The sequence below is a fragment of the Nothobranchius furzeri genome, chromosome 1 (genome assembly GCF_043380555.1).
Source record: "Nothobranchius furzeri strain GRZ-AD chromosome 1, NfurGRZ-RIMD1, whole genome shotgun sequence".
Taxonomy (NCBI): domain Eukaryota; kingdom Metazoa; phylum Chordata; class Actinopteri; order Cyprinodontiformes; family Nothobranchiidae; genus Nothobranchius; species Nothobranchius furzeri.
Genome location: NC_091741.1, coordinates 108,900,867 through 108,921,516, shown reverse-complemented (window position 1 = coordinate 108,921,516; position 20,650 = coordinate 108,900,867). Strand labels below are relative to the sequence as shown.

The 20,650-nt window shown below is 48.9% G+C and overlaps 2 protein-coding genes across 4 annotated transcripts; both read right to left on the bottom strand.

Annotated features, from left to right (window-relative positions):
• Positions 1 to 187: 187 nt before the first annotated feature.
• immt (inner membrane protein, mitochondrial (mitofilin)) lies at positions 188 to 10,901 on the bottom strand. Of its 2 annotated transcripts, none has more exons than XM_015963793.3 (14): positions 10,726 to 10,901; positions 10,335 to 10,402; positions 10,070 to 10,259; positions 9,449 to 9,593; positions 6,792 to 6,878; positions 6,102 to 6,245; positions 5,823 to 5,956; positions 3,453 to 3,556; positions 2,645 to 2,780; positions 2,024 to 2,153; positions 1,730 to 1,953; positions 1,496 to 1,627; positions 1,167 to 1,296; positions 188 to 996 (listed from the first exon to the last, which is right to left on the bottom strand). In XM_015963793.3, exons 1-14 carry the CDS (start codon positions 10,765 to 10,767, stop codon positions 392 to 394), a joined length of 2,271 nt encoding a protein of 756 aa, XP_015819279.3. In that variant the 5' UTR covers positions 10,768 to 10,901; the 3' UTR covers positions 188 to 391. The 2 variants fall into 2 exon arrangements, with proteins under 2 accessions (XP_015819279.3, XP_054594861.2); XM_054738886.2 differs by having other exon boundaries at positions 6,102 to 6,206.
• Positions 10,902 to 11,514: 613 nt separating this feature from the next.
• Positions 11,515 to 16,657, bottom strand: slbp (stem-loop histone mRNA binding protein). 2 transcript variants are annotated; one of them, XM_015964493.3, is made up of 8 exons: positions 16,462 to 16,657; positions 14,812 to 14,916; positions 14,605 to 14,718; positions 14,463 to 14,534; positions 13,702 to 13,824; positions 12,306 to 12,467; positions 12,109 to 12,235; positions 11,515 to 12,023 (listed from the first exon to the last, which is right to left on the bottom strand). In XM_015964493.3, the coding sequence occupies exons 1-8, from the start codon at positions 16,518 to 16,520 to the stop codon at positions 11,952 to 11,954; spliced, it is 834 nt and encodes a 277-aa protein (XP_015819979.1). In that variant the 5' UTR covers positions 16,521 to 16,657; the 3' UTR covers positions 11,515 to 11,951. The 2 variants fall into 2 exon arrangements, with proteins under 2 accessions (XP_015819979.1, XP_015820059.1); XM_015964573.3 differs by having other exon boundaries at positions 14,463 to 14,528.
• Positions 16,658 to 20,650: the final 3,993 nt, after the last annotated feature.

The following is a 20,650-nucleotide window of genomic DNA, read 5'->3' as shown; positions in this document are numbered from 1 at the left end:
ATTTTTAGATCTTCATACATGAAACCTGACCCAGTTAAGTCAGAGAGCCAGTCTGGATCTTCTGCTGGGCTGGTCCAAGTCCACGTGTCCCTGACCTGACCTTAACTCGGACCTGGCTGGTGTCGGTGGCTGAGCTGATCTGTTCAGCGATGGGCCGACTAAAAACAGATGAGTCAAAACACAACGGTGTGGTTAATGATTTATTTTGCATTTGCAATATTCACAAAAGTGCAGCATGACATAATTTAACATCAGGACACAAAAACCATTCATGTGGGCAGGAAGTAAAGCCGAGAACGGGTTGGACAGGTGGCCTGACTGGTTTAACTAAAGGAACAGCTCTGGTGGAGAACCTGGGAGACGTTGTGGATCCTCTACCACCTGACCCCGCTCAGGGGGCCTGCGTGGTTCCTAGGCCTGCAGCATTAGCATACGCCGAAAGCAAACTGACCACCTGCCTGGTCTCCAGGGTGAGTCTGGCTTCAGTCAGCCAGTCCTCCACCACTCTCCTGGCCTCGCCTCGCAACTGGTTCACCAGTTTAGCTGCCAGCTCCAGATCCCCGTGCTCCAGGCAGTAGCTAGCGTAGGACAGGAGCTTAAACGGGTCTAAATCTGCACCGCTCAGCTGGCTGGGCGGGGCTTCCTGCTGATCCTCAAACAGCAGCGCGGCCTGAAGGTAGGACAGGAAGTACTGGTACAGAGAATTACGGGATTCATCGATGAGTGCCACTCTGCGGGCGAGCGATCGCAGGGCGTTGAAGCGAGCTCTGAGAGAAGCTTCGCTGTACACGCCACGCTGCAGCGACTCCTGAGGCAGAGCCGACGCCAGCGCCGAACAAAAATCGTCATGGCAGCTGGCCCGCACAGCCTCGGCAGCATCCTCCAGAGGCATGCTGGGAGAGTCTGCTCCAGCGCTCTTCAGGGCGTAGCTGAGAGCTTCCACAGAGAGCCACAGCTGGTGGGCTTCACGGGCCGTCTCCTCGGCAACCGCATGACCTGTAGTCAGAGCACAGAGAGACAGGTCAGGCTGATTCTGGCGGTAGAGCGGTCCACCAGGGCGCTTCCTGAGAACTGTTTGAGCCCTGAGTCCAAACTCGAGACCGGCTCAGTTACCGCGGCCCTGGTGGCGCCATGACATCATCAGGTAAGTGTTTAGAGTGTCTTACTGTCGATGGCCTCCTCGATGCCCTTCAGTCGGGCGTAGGCTGCATTCATATCCAAGGTGAAATTATCCAGCTGCTCCTGGGTGAGCTGACGGTACCGCGTCTCCTGGTCCAGAATCTTACTGTTCAGCACCTGAAAACAGCCCACAGGTAAAACCGTCTGGGTCACGTCTGGTGGCCGTAAAAACCGTTTCGCTGTGATCAAAGGAGTCGTAGATGTGAAGATGGAACCGATCCGGGTTCCTGTTTATGTCAACAGTTAGGGCCGGAAACTTCATCGACATGGACCAGCTGTTCTCCACCAGTGGCGTGTGTGTGTGTGTGTGTGAGACCTGCTCAGCCTCTGCTCTCAGCTCCTGCTCCTGGACCTTCAGAACATCTCGAACATGGTCTGTGTGAGCAGCAGCCTGGCGGCGGAGCTGAGTCCTCATCTCGGCCTCCATCACTTCCCTCAGTTCAGCGAGCTACACACGCAAGCACGCACACACACGCACGCACACACACACACACATTAAACCCATTTCTAAGTGAAGCAGGTGGGTCTTCCCCTTGTTCTGATGTCAGACCTTCTGTTCCAGGTTCAGTCTGGCCTCCTCCTTCACGTGCCCCATCGCCGTGGTAACGGCCGCGTCCAGGACCTTGTGGTCCTCCACCTTCTGCTGCTCCAGTGCTGCTTCGATGTGGATCTGCTCCCTGACCCGCTGCTCCGCCAGCTCTCGGTTCAGCTGGTCGATGCGCCGGTGTGCGTGGGCGATGAGGGCGTTCAGATCGTCCACCGACAGTTTCCCAGCTAAAACACACACACCGCTCATGTAGATGGTTCCAGATGTCAGACGTAGAACCAGTGAGCTTCTACTTACTGAGCCCTTTCCAGTTGGCCTGGATCTCTGGAGTCAGGCTGCTCACCTCCCTCTGGAACTGCTGCTTGGCCTCATTCACCAGTTCGGTGTACTGGGAGACCACCTTGGCCTCTGACTCTGCTGAACGCACCTGCAGGTGGACAGAACCATCACCGTGAGCCAGCGCGCGACCTTCGGCTCCTGATAGCAGGGTCTGAGTTAGCTGCTAGCATCGCCTCACAGAGGAAGTGATTCGGGTTAAAATGACATCATTAAAAACTCATCCAGGCAGAACTTTGACCAAACAAGCTTCTCTACCATCCAGCTTCAAACTCACTGCTCTCCTCTACGGCTAGCTGAAGATGCTAACACTAGCTCACTTCCTCTTGGTTCTGACTGGTTCCAAAGATCATTCTGGCCCAAACGGCTTTGCTTGTGCTTCCAGCTAATCCCTGGAGACCCACAACAACTTAGCGTTATTCATGTGTGTGTAGAGAAGGTCCAACAGCAACATTTCACACGCAACATGACGAGGGAGCAATTCAGAACCGGCTTCCAGTCCCAGGGTGACTCTGTCCTTAAGTTCTTCTTGATCTGATTAAAGCTCCAGAACAACAAAAGTGTTAACGCCTCAGCTCCTACCTTGGAGACCACTTTGTCCAGGTCCACCACCATCTGGTGGAGATTCTCCTCCGCAGCTAAGATCAGAGGACGAGCAGCCGCCACCTTCTGTCCTTTAGCCTGGTTGATCACAGACTTCAGACCTTCCAGGGCTTCACTGAAATGAGACACAGAACAGAACCAGCAGGTTTTAGGAAGACATGAACAGAATCCTGAAGAACCAAGATCAGAGTGTGTGTGTGTGTGTACTTGTCTTTATATGTTTAAGTGGCCTAATTTGGACTTTTAACATGTGGACATTTCCACATTGTGGGGACATGTTGCTGGTCCAGGGTTTAAGCCTGGACCACACAGCGAGTTTTGGCCGTCGTACAGGATTGTTCCTGTCGCTGTACGACAAGATTCCAGTGAGGCGGACCGCACGTCTCTGTCCCTCAGGACACGCTCCGTCGTGAGCGCACCTCCCAAAGCATACGTCACTAAGCAGACTAGAACAAAGCTGGAAAGTTAAGAGCACTTTTTTACGTCGGCTCATGACCCAACTCCGAGAACAAGCTGCGTTTTTAAAACCCTCGCTTTGGCGTCAGACTGTCGGAGGCTGATTTGGTCGTGAGACGGTCACACTGGACAACCACAAATCTGCAAATCACCCTCAAGTTCACGTTTTTTTTACCTGATTATGCTCCCGACGAGGGATCTGGCTAAGATGGCCGCAAATGGCACCGTGTGATGCGGGCTTTGGAAGTTTGGAATGAACTAACCTTTAGTTTAGGTTATGGTTAGTGGAGTCACGCGTGTGTGTGTGTGTGTGTGTGTGTGTGTGTATTACTTGGCTTTTGAGAGTGTGGTCGTGGCGTCCTTTACAGCAGCGGTTCTTTCAGCTAAAGCAGCTTCTAGCTCCTTCCACTGGGTGGACTTTTCATCAGATGGAGCCTGGACGAGGAATGTGAAATCATTTAGGAGACACCCATTCATCCGTCCTACCGAGACGTTTTCCTGGAACATTTTTTGCCACATTACCTCAAATGCTCTCCACACACTGATGGAAAAACTTTTTGTTTTGTCAAAAGGACGAAAACGTTTAATCGCCTCTGAAACTCAATCGTGGAACAGCCTCATCCAACCCAGAGCAGGCCCACTACCTAGACGATTGGCCCGCAACCCAATGAACCTCAACTGACGGCCCGCGGGCCACATCCAGTCCGTCAGACCTTTGGGCCCTAATGCCCCCCAAGGGGGGGACTTAGAAGTTTAGCAGCAAAATCCACGTTCCAAATATAAATAATTGTTTACATTCTGCAAACACATTTAATTACAACCAAAACAGTTTAGATGGAAAACATCCATTCTTCCATCCATTTTCATCCGCTTATCCAGAGTCGGGTCGCGGGGGCAGTACCCTAAGGTGAGAGGCCCAGACTTCCCTCTCCCCAGCCACTTGGGCCAGCTCCTCCGGGAGAATCCCAAGGCGTTCCCTGGCCAGGTGAGAGACATAGTCCCTCCACCGTGTCCTGGGTCTACCTTTAGGTCTCCTCCCGGTTGGACGTGCCCGGAAAACCTCACCAGGGAGGCGTCCTGACCAGATGCCCGAGCCACCTCAACTGACTCCTCTCGAGAGCCCAGCCACTCTGCGGAGGAAACTCATTTCGGCTGTTTGTATCCACCATTTTGTTCTTTCGGTCACTACCCAAAGCTCATGACCATAGGTGAGTGTAGGAACGTAGAAAGACCAGTAAATAGAGATAAATTTGCCTTCTGACTCAGCTCTCTCTTCACCATGACAGAGCGGTACAATGCCCACATCACCGCAGATGCAGCACCTACCCACCTATCGATCTCCTGATCCAGTTTGCCCTCATTCGTGAACTTGAGATACTTAAACTCCTCCACTTGGGGCTGGACCTCATCCCCGACCCGGAGAATGGTAAATTGTCTGTATTTGTATAGCACCTACTTAGGTTTCTGCAACCCCCCAAGGCGCTTCACAACACAATCAGTCACACACACATTCACACACTGGTGGGGGTGAGCTACAATGTAGCCACAGCTGCCCTGGGGCGCTCTGACAGAGGCGAGACTGCCGAGCACTAGCGCCACCAACCCCTCCGACCACCACCAGTAGGCAAGGCGGGTTAAGTGTCTTGCCCAAGGAGGACACAACAGCAGCATTCTCTGGTCGGAGCCGGGATTGAACCCGCAACCTTCCCATTACTGGACAACCCGCTGTACTTCCTGAGCTGCTGCTGTCATTCTACCCTTTTCCGATTCAAGACCATGGTCTCGAATTTAGAGGAGCTGATTGTCATCCCAGCTGCTTCACACTCAGTTAAGAACCGCTCAGCAAAAGCTGGAGATCACGTTCTGATGAAGCCAACAGGACCACGTCTGCCAAAAGCAGAAACCCGATCCTCAGGCCACCAAAACGGATCGCCTCAACACCTTGGCTGCACCTAGAAGTCCCATCTATAACAGTTATGAACAGAATCGGTGACAAAAGGCAGCCCTGACAGAGTCCAACTCTCACTGGAAACGAGCCCGACTTACTGCCGGCAAGCTCCGACACCGGTCACACAGACCTAACAGCAAAACTCGTAGATTAGTCGGGCGAGCTCCCACGCACCCTCCTGGACCCCGTAAGGGTGCAGAGCTGGTCCAGAAACAAAGCCGTTTTAAATATTAATAAATTACAACAAACAATAATACTTAAAGTGTATTTTAGAAGAGCGTCTTGCCCTCACGGTGTCTGCTGGAGAAAACTCAGGTTTAGTTGAGGACCCCAGCCTAAACTCACCCATCAGACAGCTCCTCCGAACATCACTCGCCTGGCTGCACATACCGCTCCGTCCTCCGCGGACAGGAAGAGCAACCAGCGGAAGAGCCCGGCGTCACAGATGGAACGTCCTGTTCCGTTTGTAAATCTCACTTCAGGAGTTATCGTACATGTTCTGTTTGGAGTCCACCTCCTGATGATCGACAGCTGCTGCCTCTTCATCATTTCAATAGAAGGAAGACACATTTTTCTTTGCCCTTGGGCACGGTTAACTTTACCATTTTGTCTTTTGTCTTAAAGACAACAGGACACCTCTGCTCTAGCCCGACTTGTCATCCTGCGAGCGCGCGCACACACACATACGTGCGCGCGCACACACACACACACACACACACACCTAGAACCACAGGTATCCTCAGGTTGACCCACCTCTGCCTCCATGGCGTCCTTCAGCTTGCGTGTGTGCTGGGTGACAGCCTGCAGAGCCACCTCCTGAGCTCCAATAGCCTGCAGCGTGGCCTTAGCAGAGGAGGCTAGAGAGTCCTCCAGACGAGATGAAAGGGCTGCAAAAACAACAGCAGGCTCAGAAACCTCTTAAAGCTTCAAGCATAAACCCCCGATGCTGCAGACTACCACGCTTCTAAACCAGGGAAGCTTCATTAATGTGTGTGTGTGCGTGTGTGTGTGTGTGTGTGGTTATCCGCTCACAGGCCAGAAGCTTCTCTTCCTCCTGGTCTTGCTGGACCAGTCTAGCAGTGACCTCATCAACTGGACGTTCCTTTAGAGGCTCTGCTGACGCGACTGCTGCCGTCTCTGAAACATCAGCGTGTTTGTGACACTCCTTACACTCGTCTGTAGGACACACACACACACACACACACACACACACACACACACACGAAGCAGCATCATATGAACCTAGTTCATGTTTTTTAAACAGACACTCACACTGATGGTGGTGATCTACACTGTAGCCACAGCTGTAAGTCGCTTTGGACGAACGTGTCTGCTAAAACCACAAACAATGACCTGGACAGAGCCTGGGTTCAAACCGACAACCCACTGGTTACAGGACAAACTCCTAACCCCTGAGCCACCATCACCTCCATCATGTGACCCAAACGTCTGCATGGCTGAAGCACACCCTGTCTCCATAACCACGGTCTCCTGTGCACAGACGACCTGGACATCACGTGACCACCCGGTGACTCTGAAGGTGGTTTTCTACACTGGGATGGAACCATTTAGAACCTGGTGGAGACCAGATTAGGCTTTATGCCCTGCTAGGTAGAACCCTGGGCCTGGAGGAGGCTGGACTTTATTCAGACACCAGTAGGTCCAACCCAAGGCCTACAGGCCAGCACCAGGTCAGAGCTTCCAGAGGGGAGGAGAACGTACCTGCAGCTGCCTCTGAGTCACACGTAGCAGGAACTGATGGGACCTCACTGATGGCCGAGATGATCTGAGTCGCCTCTGCTGACGCTTCTGCATGAACACACACATTACAGGCACAGCGGGTTGGTGTGTGCGCTTACTGAGTTATGTAAAGACAGACCCACCCAGTCCCTGATGAGACACTAATGGCCCTTACACACTAGCATCAGCTCCACCCCGCCTGGACCGGGTTAGGGCTGTTCTCATTCCTGCACACAACCCCTCTTCCCAAGGCGGTCTGCCTGGAACCGAACAAGGCTGACAAACCCACCGCCGGTTGATTGGCCAGCTCAAAATCACGCGTGCCATTAGGGGGAGCGTCCAATTGGCAGATAGAATCAGACACACACACACACACACACACAGTGCTGGCAGACACAGCAAAGCACGATACAAAATCAGAGTCCGAGAGTCCCAAAAGCAAGACTGCTCCGGCTGCTTCTGTTCAGTAATGGACACCGCGGCTGCAAATGCGCTGGCAACGATCATCTGTATGCAGCAGCAGAGCAGGCCGAGGCAGATCAGAGCGAGGGGGACATATATGTCGCAGGTGCGATGAAAAAAAAAATCTGTGTGCATTAAACTATTTTTACACGTAGCACTCGTGCGACATCTTTTCAAGCTACTCCCCCCCCCCCCCCCCCCCAGAACTTTATTGAACAAAGGTACGTTGCTTGCTATCGTGTAAAGAAGATGCCTTTTACTGGTGCACAACGTGCTAACAGGTGCTGTGGAGGAAAACAGAAACCAGAAAAGACACAAAGGCAGAAACGGTCCAAAATCTAGGATTAAAAGTGGAACTACGGGTAGATTAGCTAACGCTAGCGAGTAGCAGATCAAGTGAGGTTAGCCAGGTGGTTAGATCCTGCTTTTTCCAGTTTCGCCGGCTACCAAAGATGAAATCCATCCTGACTAGACATGACCGGCACACAGTGATCCATACATTTGTGATCTCTGGCTTTGATTATGCAAATTCCCTTCTTTATGGATCTACATCTTCCTCGGTTGCGCGCCTACAGCTGGTGCAGAATGCGGCGGCCCGCCTTTTGACGGACACCAGAAGGAGGGAGCACATTAATCCTGTTCTGGCCCAGCTGCACTGGCTCCCGGTGCGTTACTGCATCCAGTTTAAAATTTTACTTCTTGTTTTTAAGTCACTCCGTCTTTATGCTGCTCTGTACTTGACTCAGCTGGTTCTGCCCTACGTACCTGGTCCCAAGTGTTTGGGCGAGGACGCAAGGAGAACGCGCGTTCTCAATCTTTGCGCCTCGTCTCTGGAATCAACTCCCTCTAGCAGTGAGAATGGCCCCCTCTCTCTCCGATTTAAAATCACGCCTGAAGACTCATTTTTATTCCGTGGCTTTTACTTCAGCCGAGTTAGCATTGTACCATGTCTCTGTTTTATTTTTATTGATTTTATAGTAGTCACTGTACTACTTTTATTACTTTCTTCCCGTGTGTGGATTTTTATGCTCTTTTACTGTGCAGCACTGTGGTTGGCCTCGGCCGTGTGGGAATCTGCTTCATAAATAAAATGGAAGTTCCAAATAAACACGATGGTCGTGAAACTAAGAACATCTAAACTCTACCAGCGGAAGAAAAGTCCCCGCCATCCTGTTTATTGTTAGCTTTCTGCAGCACCAGGGAGCAGAACCTCTGGTTGCTGCTTTGAGTCTGCTCCGCTGCGGGGTTATGGCAAGCCACCGTAGCATGTAATTCACAAACGCATCTATCCGTGAACGCAATTTAAACTGGATTAGTGCCAACCCGTACATGTGTCACCATTACATGTTAGCAGTAGAAAGTAAATGTTATTAGCGTTTCCAGTAGCTAGCTACTGAAAATGCTAATTAAATTTTAACTAAGGATACATTTAGGTGACAGCGTGTTGTTTTGAACGCCACTGAGCTGTTATCTAATCAAGTTCCATTGTTAAATGTTCCCGTTTAATCTGATTAATCGAATCGATGACCCAAATAATCGTTTGTTGCAACCCTACACCGCGCTCTTTTGCCCCGCCCACATGCTCAGAGATAACCTCCTGACATCACAGGTCACTGACCGCCCATGTGCCCCCCCCCCGCTGTCTCACACATGTTCTGCACTACTCTTCTCTACCATTTCTGTCCTCGTCTCCGGCTCATCCACCGTCTGACCCTGGAACCAACCCTGCTGTCTGTTCCCGTCACCAACGAGTCCTTTAGGGTCTGCACCGCTCTCTAAACTCTTTCATCATCTAAATCATCTAGCTCATATCCTACCTGTGGATCAGAATCACTAACAATGAGGATTATTATTCCAACAAGCATCAGGCTCCTCAGACTACCTGACACTCGTCACTTCCAGAATGATCCCAACACCAGCTATTCTGACCACTTGTGAACAAGCAGCATCTTTTAGGCAGCGTAGTTTTAAATCTACAAGGTAATTCATGAAGTCCAACCAGCCTGTTGTCGTGTTTTAACGTCGCCATAATCAAATCTCGTATGCGTTTATTCACTCCGCTTGGCCCAAACGCAACACCAAATGAAGCTCATTGCGCTCCACAGCTGGCTCTCCTTCAGCGGCTAATCTGTGGTAGCTTCTGCAGGAGCGGCTGAGAAACGGTGAGAACCTCCTACCCTGTATGCTCTGAGCTGGCGGTGGTGGGACCAGACTGGACTCTGGGCCACTTGCCTCTGCTGCCTCCTTCACACTCTTCTGGGACTTGGCTTTGGGATCCGTTTTTGGTTTATCCAACATGGAGGGTGGCTGGTTCAACTCCACCTGAACAGAAACCATTAGAGATAATAAAAAAAATAATGTTATTGTTCCTAACTACTGAGCCACAACACGTCGAAACAACTTAGCAGCGTAGTCTAATCCAGCTCCTACAAGATCATCCCTGAGCCCCAAGTCCATCGACACGCTCAAATGGTTTACTTAAATCCAAACTTCCTCTGCTGGGAGACGAAAGTGAATTTTGTCACGGTACAGCTGCCACGTCATGTGACCATGAGATGATCTTCCATTTTCATCACAATCCCTAGTTTGTGGCAGCAGCTCAGGGAACACCTAAACCGCGCCTTCTGGTGGCGGCACGCCAGACAGCGAAGACAAAATCAGCACAAATGATGAGAGCCGTCGCTCTAAACAACAAGCCCCGCCCCCTTCTTTAGCTCAGGTGGACTTCACAGGAAAACCTTAACAGGTGACAGGAACTGGACTTTGCGTGTGAACAGGTGTTCACCTCCGCTCCTCACCTGTTTCCTCACAGGGAGACGGGCATCCTCAGGAGCTGGTCCCAGAGCCAGGCCCAGCAGCCAATCAGAGTACGGGACATTCTTCTCCACAGCTGCTCTGAACTTGGGGTCCCATTTGGAGTAGAGCAGTGTCCCTCCCACGCCTCCGCCTACCGTCACCAAGCCGAGAGCAACCACTCTGGAGGCGCCGCTGTGATGGGGAGGGGCAGACGGTTAGGTTTTTACCTGTGAGGTGTGTCCTTACCTCACCTGAGGGGTCAGTTACCTGCTCCTGCTGGTGGAGTAGCACCTGTAGGACTGCAGCGGAGTCAGAGGACTTCTCACACAGTTCTTCTGAAACACACAATGTCCCAGGTACAGTGAAGGCAGCATCTACGGTTGTGACGTCACCTCCAACTAAACTCACCTGTAAACATCAAATCTCTGAACACACAGGTCACCTGAGAGGTGCTCGTTAGGGTTCGGACCCTAATCCTTACCGGTACCGGAGGGAATGTAAACAAAGCCTAACCGCGGGCTAACCAGAGACGCCAAACTGGACCGGATGTCCTGGCACAAAACTGGTTCTGTTCAACCCTGAGAACCGTGGAACCTTGAGCTGGGTCACCGGATGACCCCACCATGCTAGCTGCTAACAGGACGGGTTCGGCTCTTACCCGGACCGTGGCGTGGGCTCCTCGCAGGCACACTCCAAGCATGGTCCTCGCTTCAACGGTCCGAGTCCAAAGCGGGTTCGGCGGTGGCACCACGACAACTTTCCTTCACACAGTCGCTCAGCGGACACAAACCAGAACCGGACCGGAACCTCCTCCCGCTGCCAGGCTTCACTTCCGGGTGGAAAAGCAACCCGTCTTCAGCGCCACCTGCTGGTGGGGAGTATGGCTCCATCCACGCGGACGTTCTCTCCTCTTTACCTGTCGGTCCTCGGGTGGTCTTCCTCCTGGCAGTAGATGGTGAAGGTCCACACTGTGGTCCGGCCCGCATCGCACCCGATTAGAGTAAAAACAGGTCCAACTGCCACCGGTCCCGTCCATCAGCTTCTAGTCATCACTTGCTGACTTCTCATTCTCACTCGACTCCCGCCATCAGGCACGGCTCGGCTGTGGAGGTCTCCGTAGGAGCAGAACCTTCTCTAGCTCTCCGTTCAACTATTCCCAGGAGGGGAATGCCGGGTCACAATTTCTGATCCAGTTTTCACACGTTCCCCTCCACTCCTTGATCGATTCCGTGGTCTTCAGAGAGCAAATGAAGTTTCATTGATGTTCTCCACCTGGTCCATCGTGAGCTCCTTCACCAAACACACTGGTTCCAGCATGTTTCCTAGTGCCGACACGTACACAAGAACAAACTCGTCCCGTACTCACTTCCACCTGAATGCCTCCCAAGTACTTTATTCCATAAAAACTCGGACCTTCTCAAGGATTTCAGGCACCAGTCAGAACCAGTAACGAGGTTGTTCTTTTTATTTTCATGTCTTCATCAAAAGCAAACAAACAAACAGTTGTAATAAGGACATATTAAAATTACACGTAGTTCATAACAGCAAACGTAAAACTGTCCGGCTCAACAGTCAAATCAGAGCTCTACAAAATATTCTACAAGCCGTCCGCCGTCGCTCCTCCTTAAATAACTCCTGGACTCAGGTCGATGCGACGTCTCCCCACCGGGACACAAACAGACGAGGACAACAGGGGCTCATCCCAGCAGTCTCCTGACGGGTCAAAGCTGGAATTATAAACCTGGTGGTGGAGTGATCTCCCTGAGCAGATGTCCAAGTTAAAAGTGTCCTTTTTACGGACTAAAAACAAATATTTGAACCCAAACGACTCCAGAACACACTTCCTAGATGCAGGTGGAGTTCAGCAGGAACCCCAACCATGAGCTACACCATGTCAGGCCCCCCTGGGCTCTCTGTCCTCTGGACTTTAACTGGGGTCCCCAGGTAGTCTTGATCCTGAACAACACAGAACAAGCAGATTCAGAACCGAGCCCAAAAAGTGTTAGGTTTAACCTGTCGGTTCGTAACTACGCTAACTCACCGTTACAGAGGAGGCGTGCACCCAGTGGGCGGTGGGGGGGTGCTCAGAGTGCGACAGGGTAGGGAAGTCCAACTCGATATCCATGACGTCACCAAAATCCAGCTCCTCACAGGGGTCCAGCTCCTGACTGGAGGAAAAACAAAATGACCTGCTGGGTTCGGCACAAGGAGGCTCCTCCGAGCCTGACGTTCTCCTACCTGCTGTTGCTGTTAGGAGTTGTCTTCTGGGAGCTCAATGACGGAGGATCCCAGGCATGCAGTTTGACCTTCCAAAGCTTGACCTGCTGGTCCCAGGAGCGCCGGCTGTACTTCCGGAACTTATTGGGGGTTTTCGGGTGGATGCCTGGCTGCCGCAGGTGCCTGAAAGCAGACACGGTCCAGGTTTTACGGACAACTCTCTACGGTGAGGGCGCTCCGATCAGAGAGATTTTTAAGAGGTCGGCCATAACCACATAAAACAGAAAGCAGGAACTTTTGTATTCACGCTGATTTTGAAACATTATGATGGCTTAGTTCTAATGTTGACAAGATCCATAGACGACGACACCGTAACATCCCACAATTTACAACAGACGGGGGATTCAGACACCGGAACATGTAGCTGTTAGCAACAGGCTAACGCGTATCCTCCGGAGAGAACACGTCTGCAGGTTGGACGTATTTTAAGCTGGACAGTGGAGGTGGAGCAATAGCCTCTGTTGTGTGTGCACACTGGGTATTTAACATGCCGAGCTGTAGTCAACACGATGAATCTGAAACGCCACCCTAAAAGTAAACCCTGCTCAGTTCACTGCAGCTACTCGGACAAAAACACGAAGCAGGACTAGCTGGCGGGTGTGACCCGTGTTTGTGACCAGCAACAGGCACGGCCATCATTTATCACTGGAGCTGGTATGAGCTGTCACTATTTAAAGAGCAAGTCACCCCAAATCACATTTTTTTTTGCTGATAAACTATATAAAGGAGTGTCTAATCATGCTACAGACACGTGTCGTCAATAGTTTGGCAGTTCAGTGCATCTTGGTTAAAATTCAAATATTCTGTCTAAAACTGTCAGTGTTGCGCCGTCGTCAGAGAAAAATTGTGCACTGTATTAGAATTTAAACCTGCCAATGCTATTGGCTAAGAGGTATGATATGATGTCATCTGGTACATTATGATGTCATAATGCCATTGTGAGCCTGTGTGTGTGTATTTGTTAGCGGCTCCGCCCTCTCGGTCTGCCAAGCAGCAGCATTTGTTGCATTTTTCAAACATGAAGAGGGAGTGAAGTAAGTTTCTTGTAGGGGGTGACTTGCTCTTTAACAAACATCTCTGCACAGTTTGTGCCCAGACCCGCCCGTTCAGTGGAGGGAACGCGCACCGATCAGTAAACGATTTGAACAGAGCCACGCGGCTACTTTAAAAAATACTTCAAGGGACGACTTGGATGTGTGATTTTTTTCTTATTTTAATGTTTTGCAGAAATATTGGATCAGGACTCAGCATCGGCAGATACTCTCAATCAAATGACTCGTGACTCAAAATTGTGATCAGAACATCCCTACTCTACACCTGGGTTCCGGTTTTGCTATCGGTTCTGGGTGTGACCTACTTTGGGACCTCCTTGATGTATCTGTCGTAGGCCAGCGTGTTCTTGCCGTAGCTGATCTGTTTCTGTCGTCGCAGCAGAACGGATTCATCAGTCTCCATGTTCTCACCCTCTCTGGAGTCACAGCTGCACAACAAACAGAACACACACCTTTACTCGCCTCCTCTCGTTGGCTGGAAGAACCTTCTACGAACAGGTGAGACTTCATGAGCTTATGGCTACTAGCAGGGTATGTGCAGGTTTAAGGGAGCCAATTTAAGACTTTTTAAGACCTTTTTTCAGGCCACTTTGACCAAATTTAAGCTATTTTTAAAATTAAATTTAAGCTATAATTTCCAGCTATTGCCTGGAACCGGTGCTAACCACGTCGTGAACGTGGGATTAGCCATCCATTTACCATTAAACTTGCACTTCCCCATGGCGCAAGCTCCCACTAGCTTAACCAGCTAATGTGCTCATCTAAAAATTGCCCCCTTTCCCAACCAACTGAATGTGTACGGTTCCGCTTATGCCAACATCGTACACAAAAAATGCTGAACACTAACTATAAATTCATGAAAATTTTTATAGAAATAAAATAATCTTGTTTATTGGGTCTTTGGTGATTTAAGACCTTTGGAAACTGGATTTAAGGATTATTTGTCATTTTTAAGGATTTTCAAGGCCGTAAATTTGGAAAAGCAAATTTAAGACTTTTTAAGGACCTGCGGATACCCTGACTAGAGACCACCTGGACTGCTGTTAAACAGAAGCATGGTGGTTACCTCCCAGAGGAGCCAGACGAGGCTCTCCTCTCCCTCTGAGTGACCTCTGGACCCAGTATCCTCCTCCTGTAACTGAAGAGTCGAGAACGTCAGCTCGGAGTTAACAGAAACCAGCTGGTGTTCAGCAGAAAGCTCGTCTTACCGCTGCATGTCTTTGTGCATGTCTCTCCTCATCTCCTCATCCTCCACCTGGCTGCCCCAGTCAGTCGGCCGACTACATCTCGACACTGGTCCAGAGCTCTCTGGGGTGGTGAAACTACAGAAGACACACACACACACCATTAAACCAGTGGCACCAATCAGAGATTTCACAAGAGCTGTGTCAGGAGGACCTGCGCCATGATCATACCTGGCATGTCTGCACCAGTCATCACCATCTTCATCACTGTTATTCCGCAAACTTCCATCAACTCCTCTTTTCCTACTGTGGGACCACCGGGATGGGCCGCTGCTCCTGGTACAAATATAAAAGAAGGCTAGAATATTACTAGTCAGTAGCGTTTAAGGGGACATCTGATGTAAGATGTTCTTTAAAGAGAGGTGCTGTTGATCAGTCGCAGGTTTCTGCTCCACTTCCTGTGGGCCTGCTGCAGAGCCCTTGTATCCAGAGCTCACAGCGTTGAGCGTTTCCATTCATAAAAATCAAAATGCTTATAGACCTGGGGACCGAAATGCGATTTCTTATAGTCGTAACGTCTGTGCAGCCACAGAGCTCCAGACTAAATGATATTTTGCTCTTACCTGTAAAAGAGTGGCCCAAGAGAGGCCTGAAACGGCTCATTCTGTAAGCTACTGCAAATGTCAAGAGACCAGGGCTAACTGCCAGAGGTGGAGCTGCAAGTGTCCTGCCCAAGGGCACAGCGGCAGATTGAGCAGGGCGCAAACCTGCAACTCTGCGGTTACAGGGTGAGCACCCTGTCCCTAAAGTGGACAGCTGTCTCAAACAAGACACTGTCTCTGGATGGGGTCTAACAAAGACAAATGGTGCCCACTGTGATGAGTACTTACAAGCAGCTGGTGTGTTCTGACCCTACATGTCGATGGTTCTGACCCAAAGGCTGGTAGCTCTAATCCCTGGACCAACCGGTCCTGGTTCGGGTTGGTACGACCCTTGCCCAGCCAGAAACGATCAGAGAATTGATCTAATGAGGAATAAACATAAAGCTGATCGGAGCGGGACTGCAGCACAGTTTAAAATAATCTCCCGCCATTTACTTCCTACTTCCGGTCGATCCATTGTGTGTTGGCGCGCGGTGGCGCGGAATTTTGGGTGAGCCACTAAAGTCCGACCCGACAAGGTTTAAACATCTTCCACTCGGTTCCCGGTGGGACGAGCCCGGGAAGAACATAAGGGTAGATGACCGTCTCTCCTGGTCTAACCGGGCTGATCAGAACCGAGCCAGAAACGGTGACACGTACAGATGTAACCCCCGTTCAAATATGTCCCCATGCAGCGGACTCTGGACTTTATTAAGTACACGTCCCGAGATTTTTATTCTTCAGAGACTTAATGTGACCACTCCAGAAGGAGAAATAATTCAAATCCACCCCGATTAGCTGAGGGGGGAAACGGCTTTCAACATGGAACAAAAGAGAGTGAGAACCCACAGAAAGCGAGAGGAGACAGCTCAAAGGTAACACTGACAACCAAACAGCCTCTGTCAGCAAAACGTTAGTCGTCTGACCAGTGAAACCAGGTGTTGCGTCGATGTGTTCCTCCTCGAGATGTTTCTTTTGCACCCAGCGGCGAGTGAGAACCATCCACTCGCAAAAAATGTGTCCTAAGCTACCCTAACCCTGAAACCAACATAAAAATTGTGCTACACGTAATATTTTCAAAAATTATATTTACGCAAACCATACATTTTTGGTGCCAGAGTGGTTATGGTTAGTGTTATTTCTTGTTATTGCGTCGTTTCCACTTGCAGCTGGGTGCAAAAGAAACTGATCGAGGGGGGAACACATATCGACGGCAGCAGGGAAAGCTAAACGCACTTACCTGCACTCCTCTTCTCCCACACGAGCTTCGCTCCGCTTCATCTTGTTCTTGTGAGACATCTTTTAGGGGTAAATGAACCAAACGCGACTCTGTTGGCTCACCTAAATCCGTGAATGTTGACGGTAGCGACAGAAAACCGCCAACTGAGACAGAAAGCGCGACCACAAACAAGCCAGCCAGTCACGTGACTCCTCCTCCTTCTTCTTTTCCCGGTTCTTCTTCCCGAACCCTACCGCCACCTTCTGGAATGAGCTGGTGGTGCAGCTCTTTATTTTTGACCAAAACTTGGATCAAAAACAGAATAAAAAGAGTAAAAATGCTCATAAAAAGAATAGAAGCGATGCTAAGAAATAAATGCCTAACATGAGAATTTCATTTTTGATGTTTTCATTTTTACATGTTATATAACAGTTTCTCAATGAGTATTTACAGTAAAAATAGATGATCGGGTGGATCTGACAGTGCGCGCAGGAATTGGAAATTGTGTCAAATGTGTGAATCAAAAAATCACGACATGGGTGAATGTCATTACAAGTGGAGTGGAACAGAAAGGGACTCCGTTTTGACAGTTTTTATGAATGTAAGCATATTCTTTAAACAAATACCTTCTTCTTAAAACTGGGAAACATAATGAAGTCAGTGTTCGTCATGAATTTAGTACATACCTGCACCCACTGAACTTACACCCCAAGGCCCTGTGTGTGTGTGTGTGTGTGTGGGGGGGGGGGTGATGTGATGTGATGGAGCAGGCAGAGGGAAATGTCTGAGGATGGGGAGGAAAGACTGGGGAGCCTGAGCCCTGCCCTGTCCTCCGCTGGCCCCACAAGGCACCCCATTCTCAAAGCCCACCTGGGGCCAGGAGACCCCAGCCCATCTAGCCAGGGCCCACAAAAGCTGCATCACAGAGCCCCACGGAGCCCCAGGTCCCAACTCAGCTCCACCCCCGCCTTTGATCAACTTCCAGACTACATAAAACATCAGAAACCCAGGCACAGTTGGATCCTTCCCCTCTCAGAGATCCCCTCCCCCACGATGGAGTAGAAGTGTTCCTGCTAGTTAAGGAGATACCATGTCCCAAGGGCCCCGGGCCAGGGCCAGACACTGCCACATGCACTCGCCCAGCCCGGTCCCCCATCCAGGTACGATCATCCCCAGGACCCAAGCCACCAGACCCTCATCCAGACCTACCCAGGAGAGACACGACTATCAGGCAGTGATGAAGTGCTCTCCAATCAACTCTTCCCTGTGAAGATAAGATCTTGGAAGGTTGAAGTTGGTTCCAATCAAGCTGCAGACTGGATCAGGGACCAAAAACCAACAGAAATTTAACTGTTCTGACCCTAACCCCAACCCTAGCACAGAGTCTCCATATTTGGACTGAACCTGGTCGAGTTTATTTAGGTGAATGACTTTAAGGCTAAATTATAAGTTTCGAATATTTAATTGTCTAAGGACAGAACCATTCAGATGCTTGTGAGAGAAGGAAGGTGATGTTTAAAAACAGGTTTGATCCCTAAGGCCTTGTTCCCTGAGCAAACTCCACATTAAACCTCTATTTAAAAATCATTACTGCTAATCATGTCAGTCCCTAATATAGAAACGGGTCATTCACGTGTGAAAGTGAGTCACTGAAGCCAAGCTCCCTGAAACAAAGACTTTTTCTGCCAACCCTCGGAATTATGGATTTAAAGGTTTTTCTATCGTCTCTCCCACACAACAGTCTGCAGTTTCTCACCAGTGTTATAAAAATGGTTTTTGACCTATTATAAAATACCCATTTCTTTTTTATGCAAGAGCAATTTATTTTAAATTCAGGTAAAAACTGTCTTTACTTCTGTAAAAACATCCGTTACTGTCAAACATCCTTTTATTTGTCTCGTTCTGACTTCGCTCTGCTTTCCCCTTTCTGATCATTTTAACACAACTCAGCCCACTTTTCTAACGTTTCCATAGCAACCAGGATGTGAGGATGAATGTATCTTCTTACTGTGTCAGGATGGACAGTCCTGACTTCTGCAGTCACTCTGATAGACAACCCTGCTCATCAGTGGTCTGCAGTACTGGTTATTGTTGTTTCATTACTGAATTCCCTAAAGTTACTAATGATAAAGTGTAATATTGATCTTTTACGTTACACAAGTTTGAGAATTATGGTGGTTACAAAAAGTAAAATGGTATGATTAGACTAAACCAGTCATTTAGGCGGCTCGCAGACCGGACCTTCAACTCATGGAAAAGTCGTGTTGTATTTGAGTACCTTTGCACCAAACTAATCAAAGACACAAGAGGCGTCAATAATTCCCTTTGGAAGCATCTGTACAACTTAACCAGTAGAACAAATTAAAAGAGTGCTGTAATGGCAAACAACCTGAAGTCTTACTTTATGTAATCAGTAGGAATTGACTAGTGACTGTGAGGTAGTTGAGGTAGTATCCAGCTCATTCAGCTCCCTCCAGTTGATTGGGTCTACATGATTGGTCACAGTTGCACAAATCATAGAAAAAGTCAAATTTAGAAGATGCCTATAACACCTATTGTTTTTTTAAAAGCGAGGGTCTTCAACTAGGGCTGGAGTTTTTCCCAGCAGACACCGTGAGGGCCAGATGCTCTTCTAAAATAAAGTTCAAGTATTATTGTACCATAATTTATTAATATTTAAAATGGCTTTGTTTTCCATCTAAACAATTTTGTTTGTAATTTAAATGTGTATGAAGAATGTAAGCAATTATTGACATTTGGGACATGAATTTTGCCGCTAAACTTCAGTCCCTCACAAATTAATAGCTACAGTCCATCTTAACATCTAATTCTTAGTTTTCCTAATCCAGAGCTCTAAAACCACTTTTGTTTGTAGTTTTGTATCTTCCACCAGGCTCTTACTCTCAGATTTGGTGCTAAATACTGATAAGGTCATTGTAGTGGGAGATTTTAACATTCATGTGGACATTGAAAATGATTGCCTCAATGTAGCCTTTAGTAATATCTTAGACTCTATTGGTTTTACCCAATGAATACACAGCTCCTCTCACTCCTGCCATCATACATTAGACCTTGTGCTGACTTATGGCATTGAGTGTGAGGAAATAACAATTTTTCCACATAATCCAGTCCTCTCGGACCACTTTCTGATAACCTTTGAGTTTTTATAACTGAGTTCTCGAGACATGAAAGTAAATTTCACTATAGTCGGTCTCTATCTGACAACGCAGTTGCATCTTTTAAATCAAATGTTCCATCTTTACTGTCCTCAGCATCTCAGAGGAACGTAGCAGAGGGCAATATTTTCATTTCTTGCCCTTCATGAATTGATGGTTTAGTTCATAGTGTTACTTCTTCTTTATGTGTGGCATTAGATGATGTTGCCCCTTTAAAAAAGAAGGTAATTAAGCACAGGAAGCTGGCTCCCTGGTTTAATTCTGATCTATGAAGTTTAGAACAGAACTCTAGAAAATTGGAGAGAACATGGCGCTCTACGCACCATGAGGAGTCCTACTTATGCTTGAAAAATAGTGCCCTCATCATCAAAGGATTTTTTTAATGTGACACTTGGCCACTTATATTTGAGTACCCCTGCTCTAGAATTACTTGTGGAGTACCACAGGGTTCAGCGCCTGGACCAGTTCTGGTCAGGTTTGGACGAGTGGGGGAGTAGAGGGAGGTAGAGTGTACAGTGGAGAATACCGTTGGTAAAGACAGTTCTCCAAGGCCCTGTCTCCCATCTGAAAGGCTAGGTTATCCCGAGTTATCTCTGTAGTTATGCTGCTATAGAGAGCCTTAGTTGCACCCATCTAATTCTGGACCAAGGGTCCCCGGAAAAACTAAAAAAAAAAAAAAAGAATGCAAGTCAATGGGGCTAAAAACGCTATTTTCTAATTCTGCTTGTTTTGTGCCATGGATTTCACATACTATGATGTCCATGAATTTTATAGACACACTTTGACACCAAGAAAGTACTTATTTTCAAACAGGGGGAAATACTATTTTAGGTTTTGTATGAAAATAAGTCCAGGACTACAATGCGCTTCACGAAAGGGATGTCATCGAACCAGACACAGAGAAAACTGAGGGAAAATGGCTGCAAGTTCAGCAAACTTCCCACAGGAGGAAAGAACCACCATAAATCTGGTCATGTGGTAAGCAGCAGCTACGCTAGGGGAGAGGAGATTATGAGTGTGTTTACATGCAGCCA

Coding starts and splice junctions, on each gene's coding strand:
- immt (XM_015963793.3), bottom strand. CDS start 10,767: ATGCTTGGAGTGTGCCTGCGAGGAGCCCACGCCACGGTCCGG. Junction 9,594..10,069: donor GTCTCCCTGTGAGGAAACAG/GTGAGGAGCGGA, acceptor GTTTCTGTTCAG/GTGGAGTTGAACCAGCCACC. Junction 1,297..1,495: donor TGAGAGCAGAGGCTGAGCAG/GTCTCACACACA, acceptor GGCTGTTTTCAG/GTGCTGAACAGTAAGATTCT.
- slbp (XM_015964493.3), bottom strand. CDS start 16,520: ATGTCTCACAAGAACAAGATGAAGCGGAGCGAAGCTCGTGTGGGAGAA. Junction 12,468..13,701: donor TACATCAAGGAGGTCCCAAA/GTAGGTCACACC, acceptor GTCTGCTTTCAG/GCACCTGCGGCAGCCAGGCA. Junction 12,024..12,108: donor TGCACGCCTCCTCTGTAACG/GTGAGTTAGCGT, acceptor TGTGTTGTTCAG/GATCAAGACTACCTGGGGAC.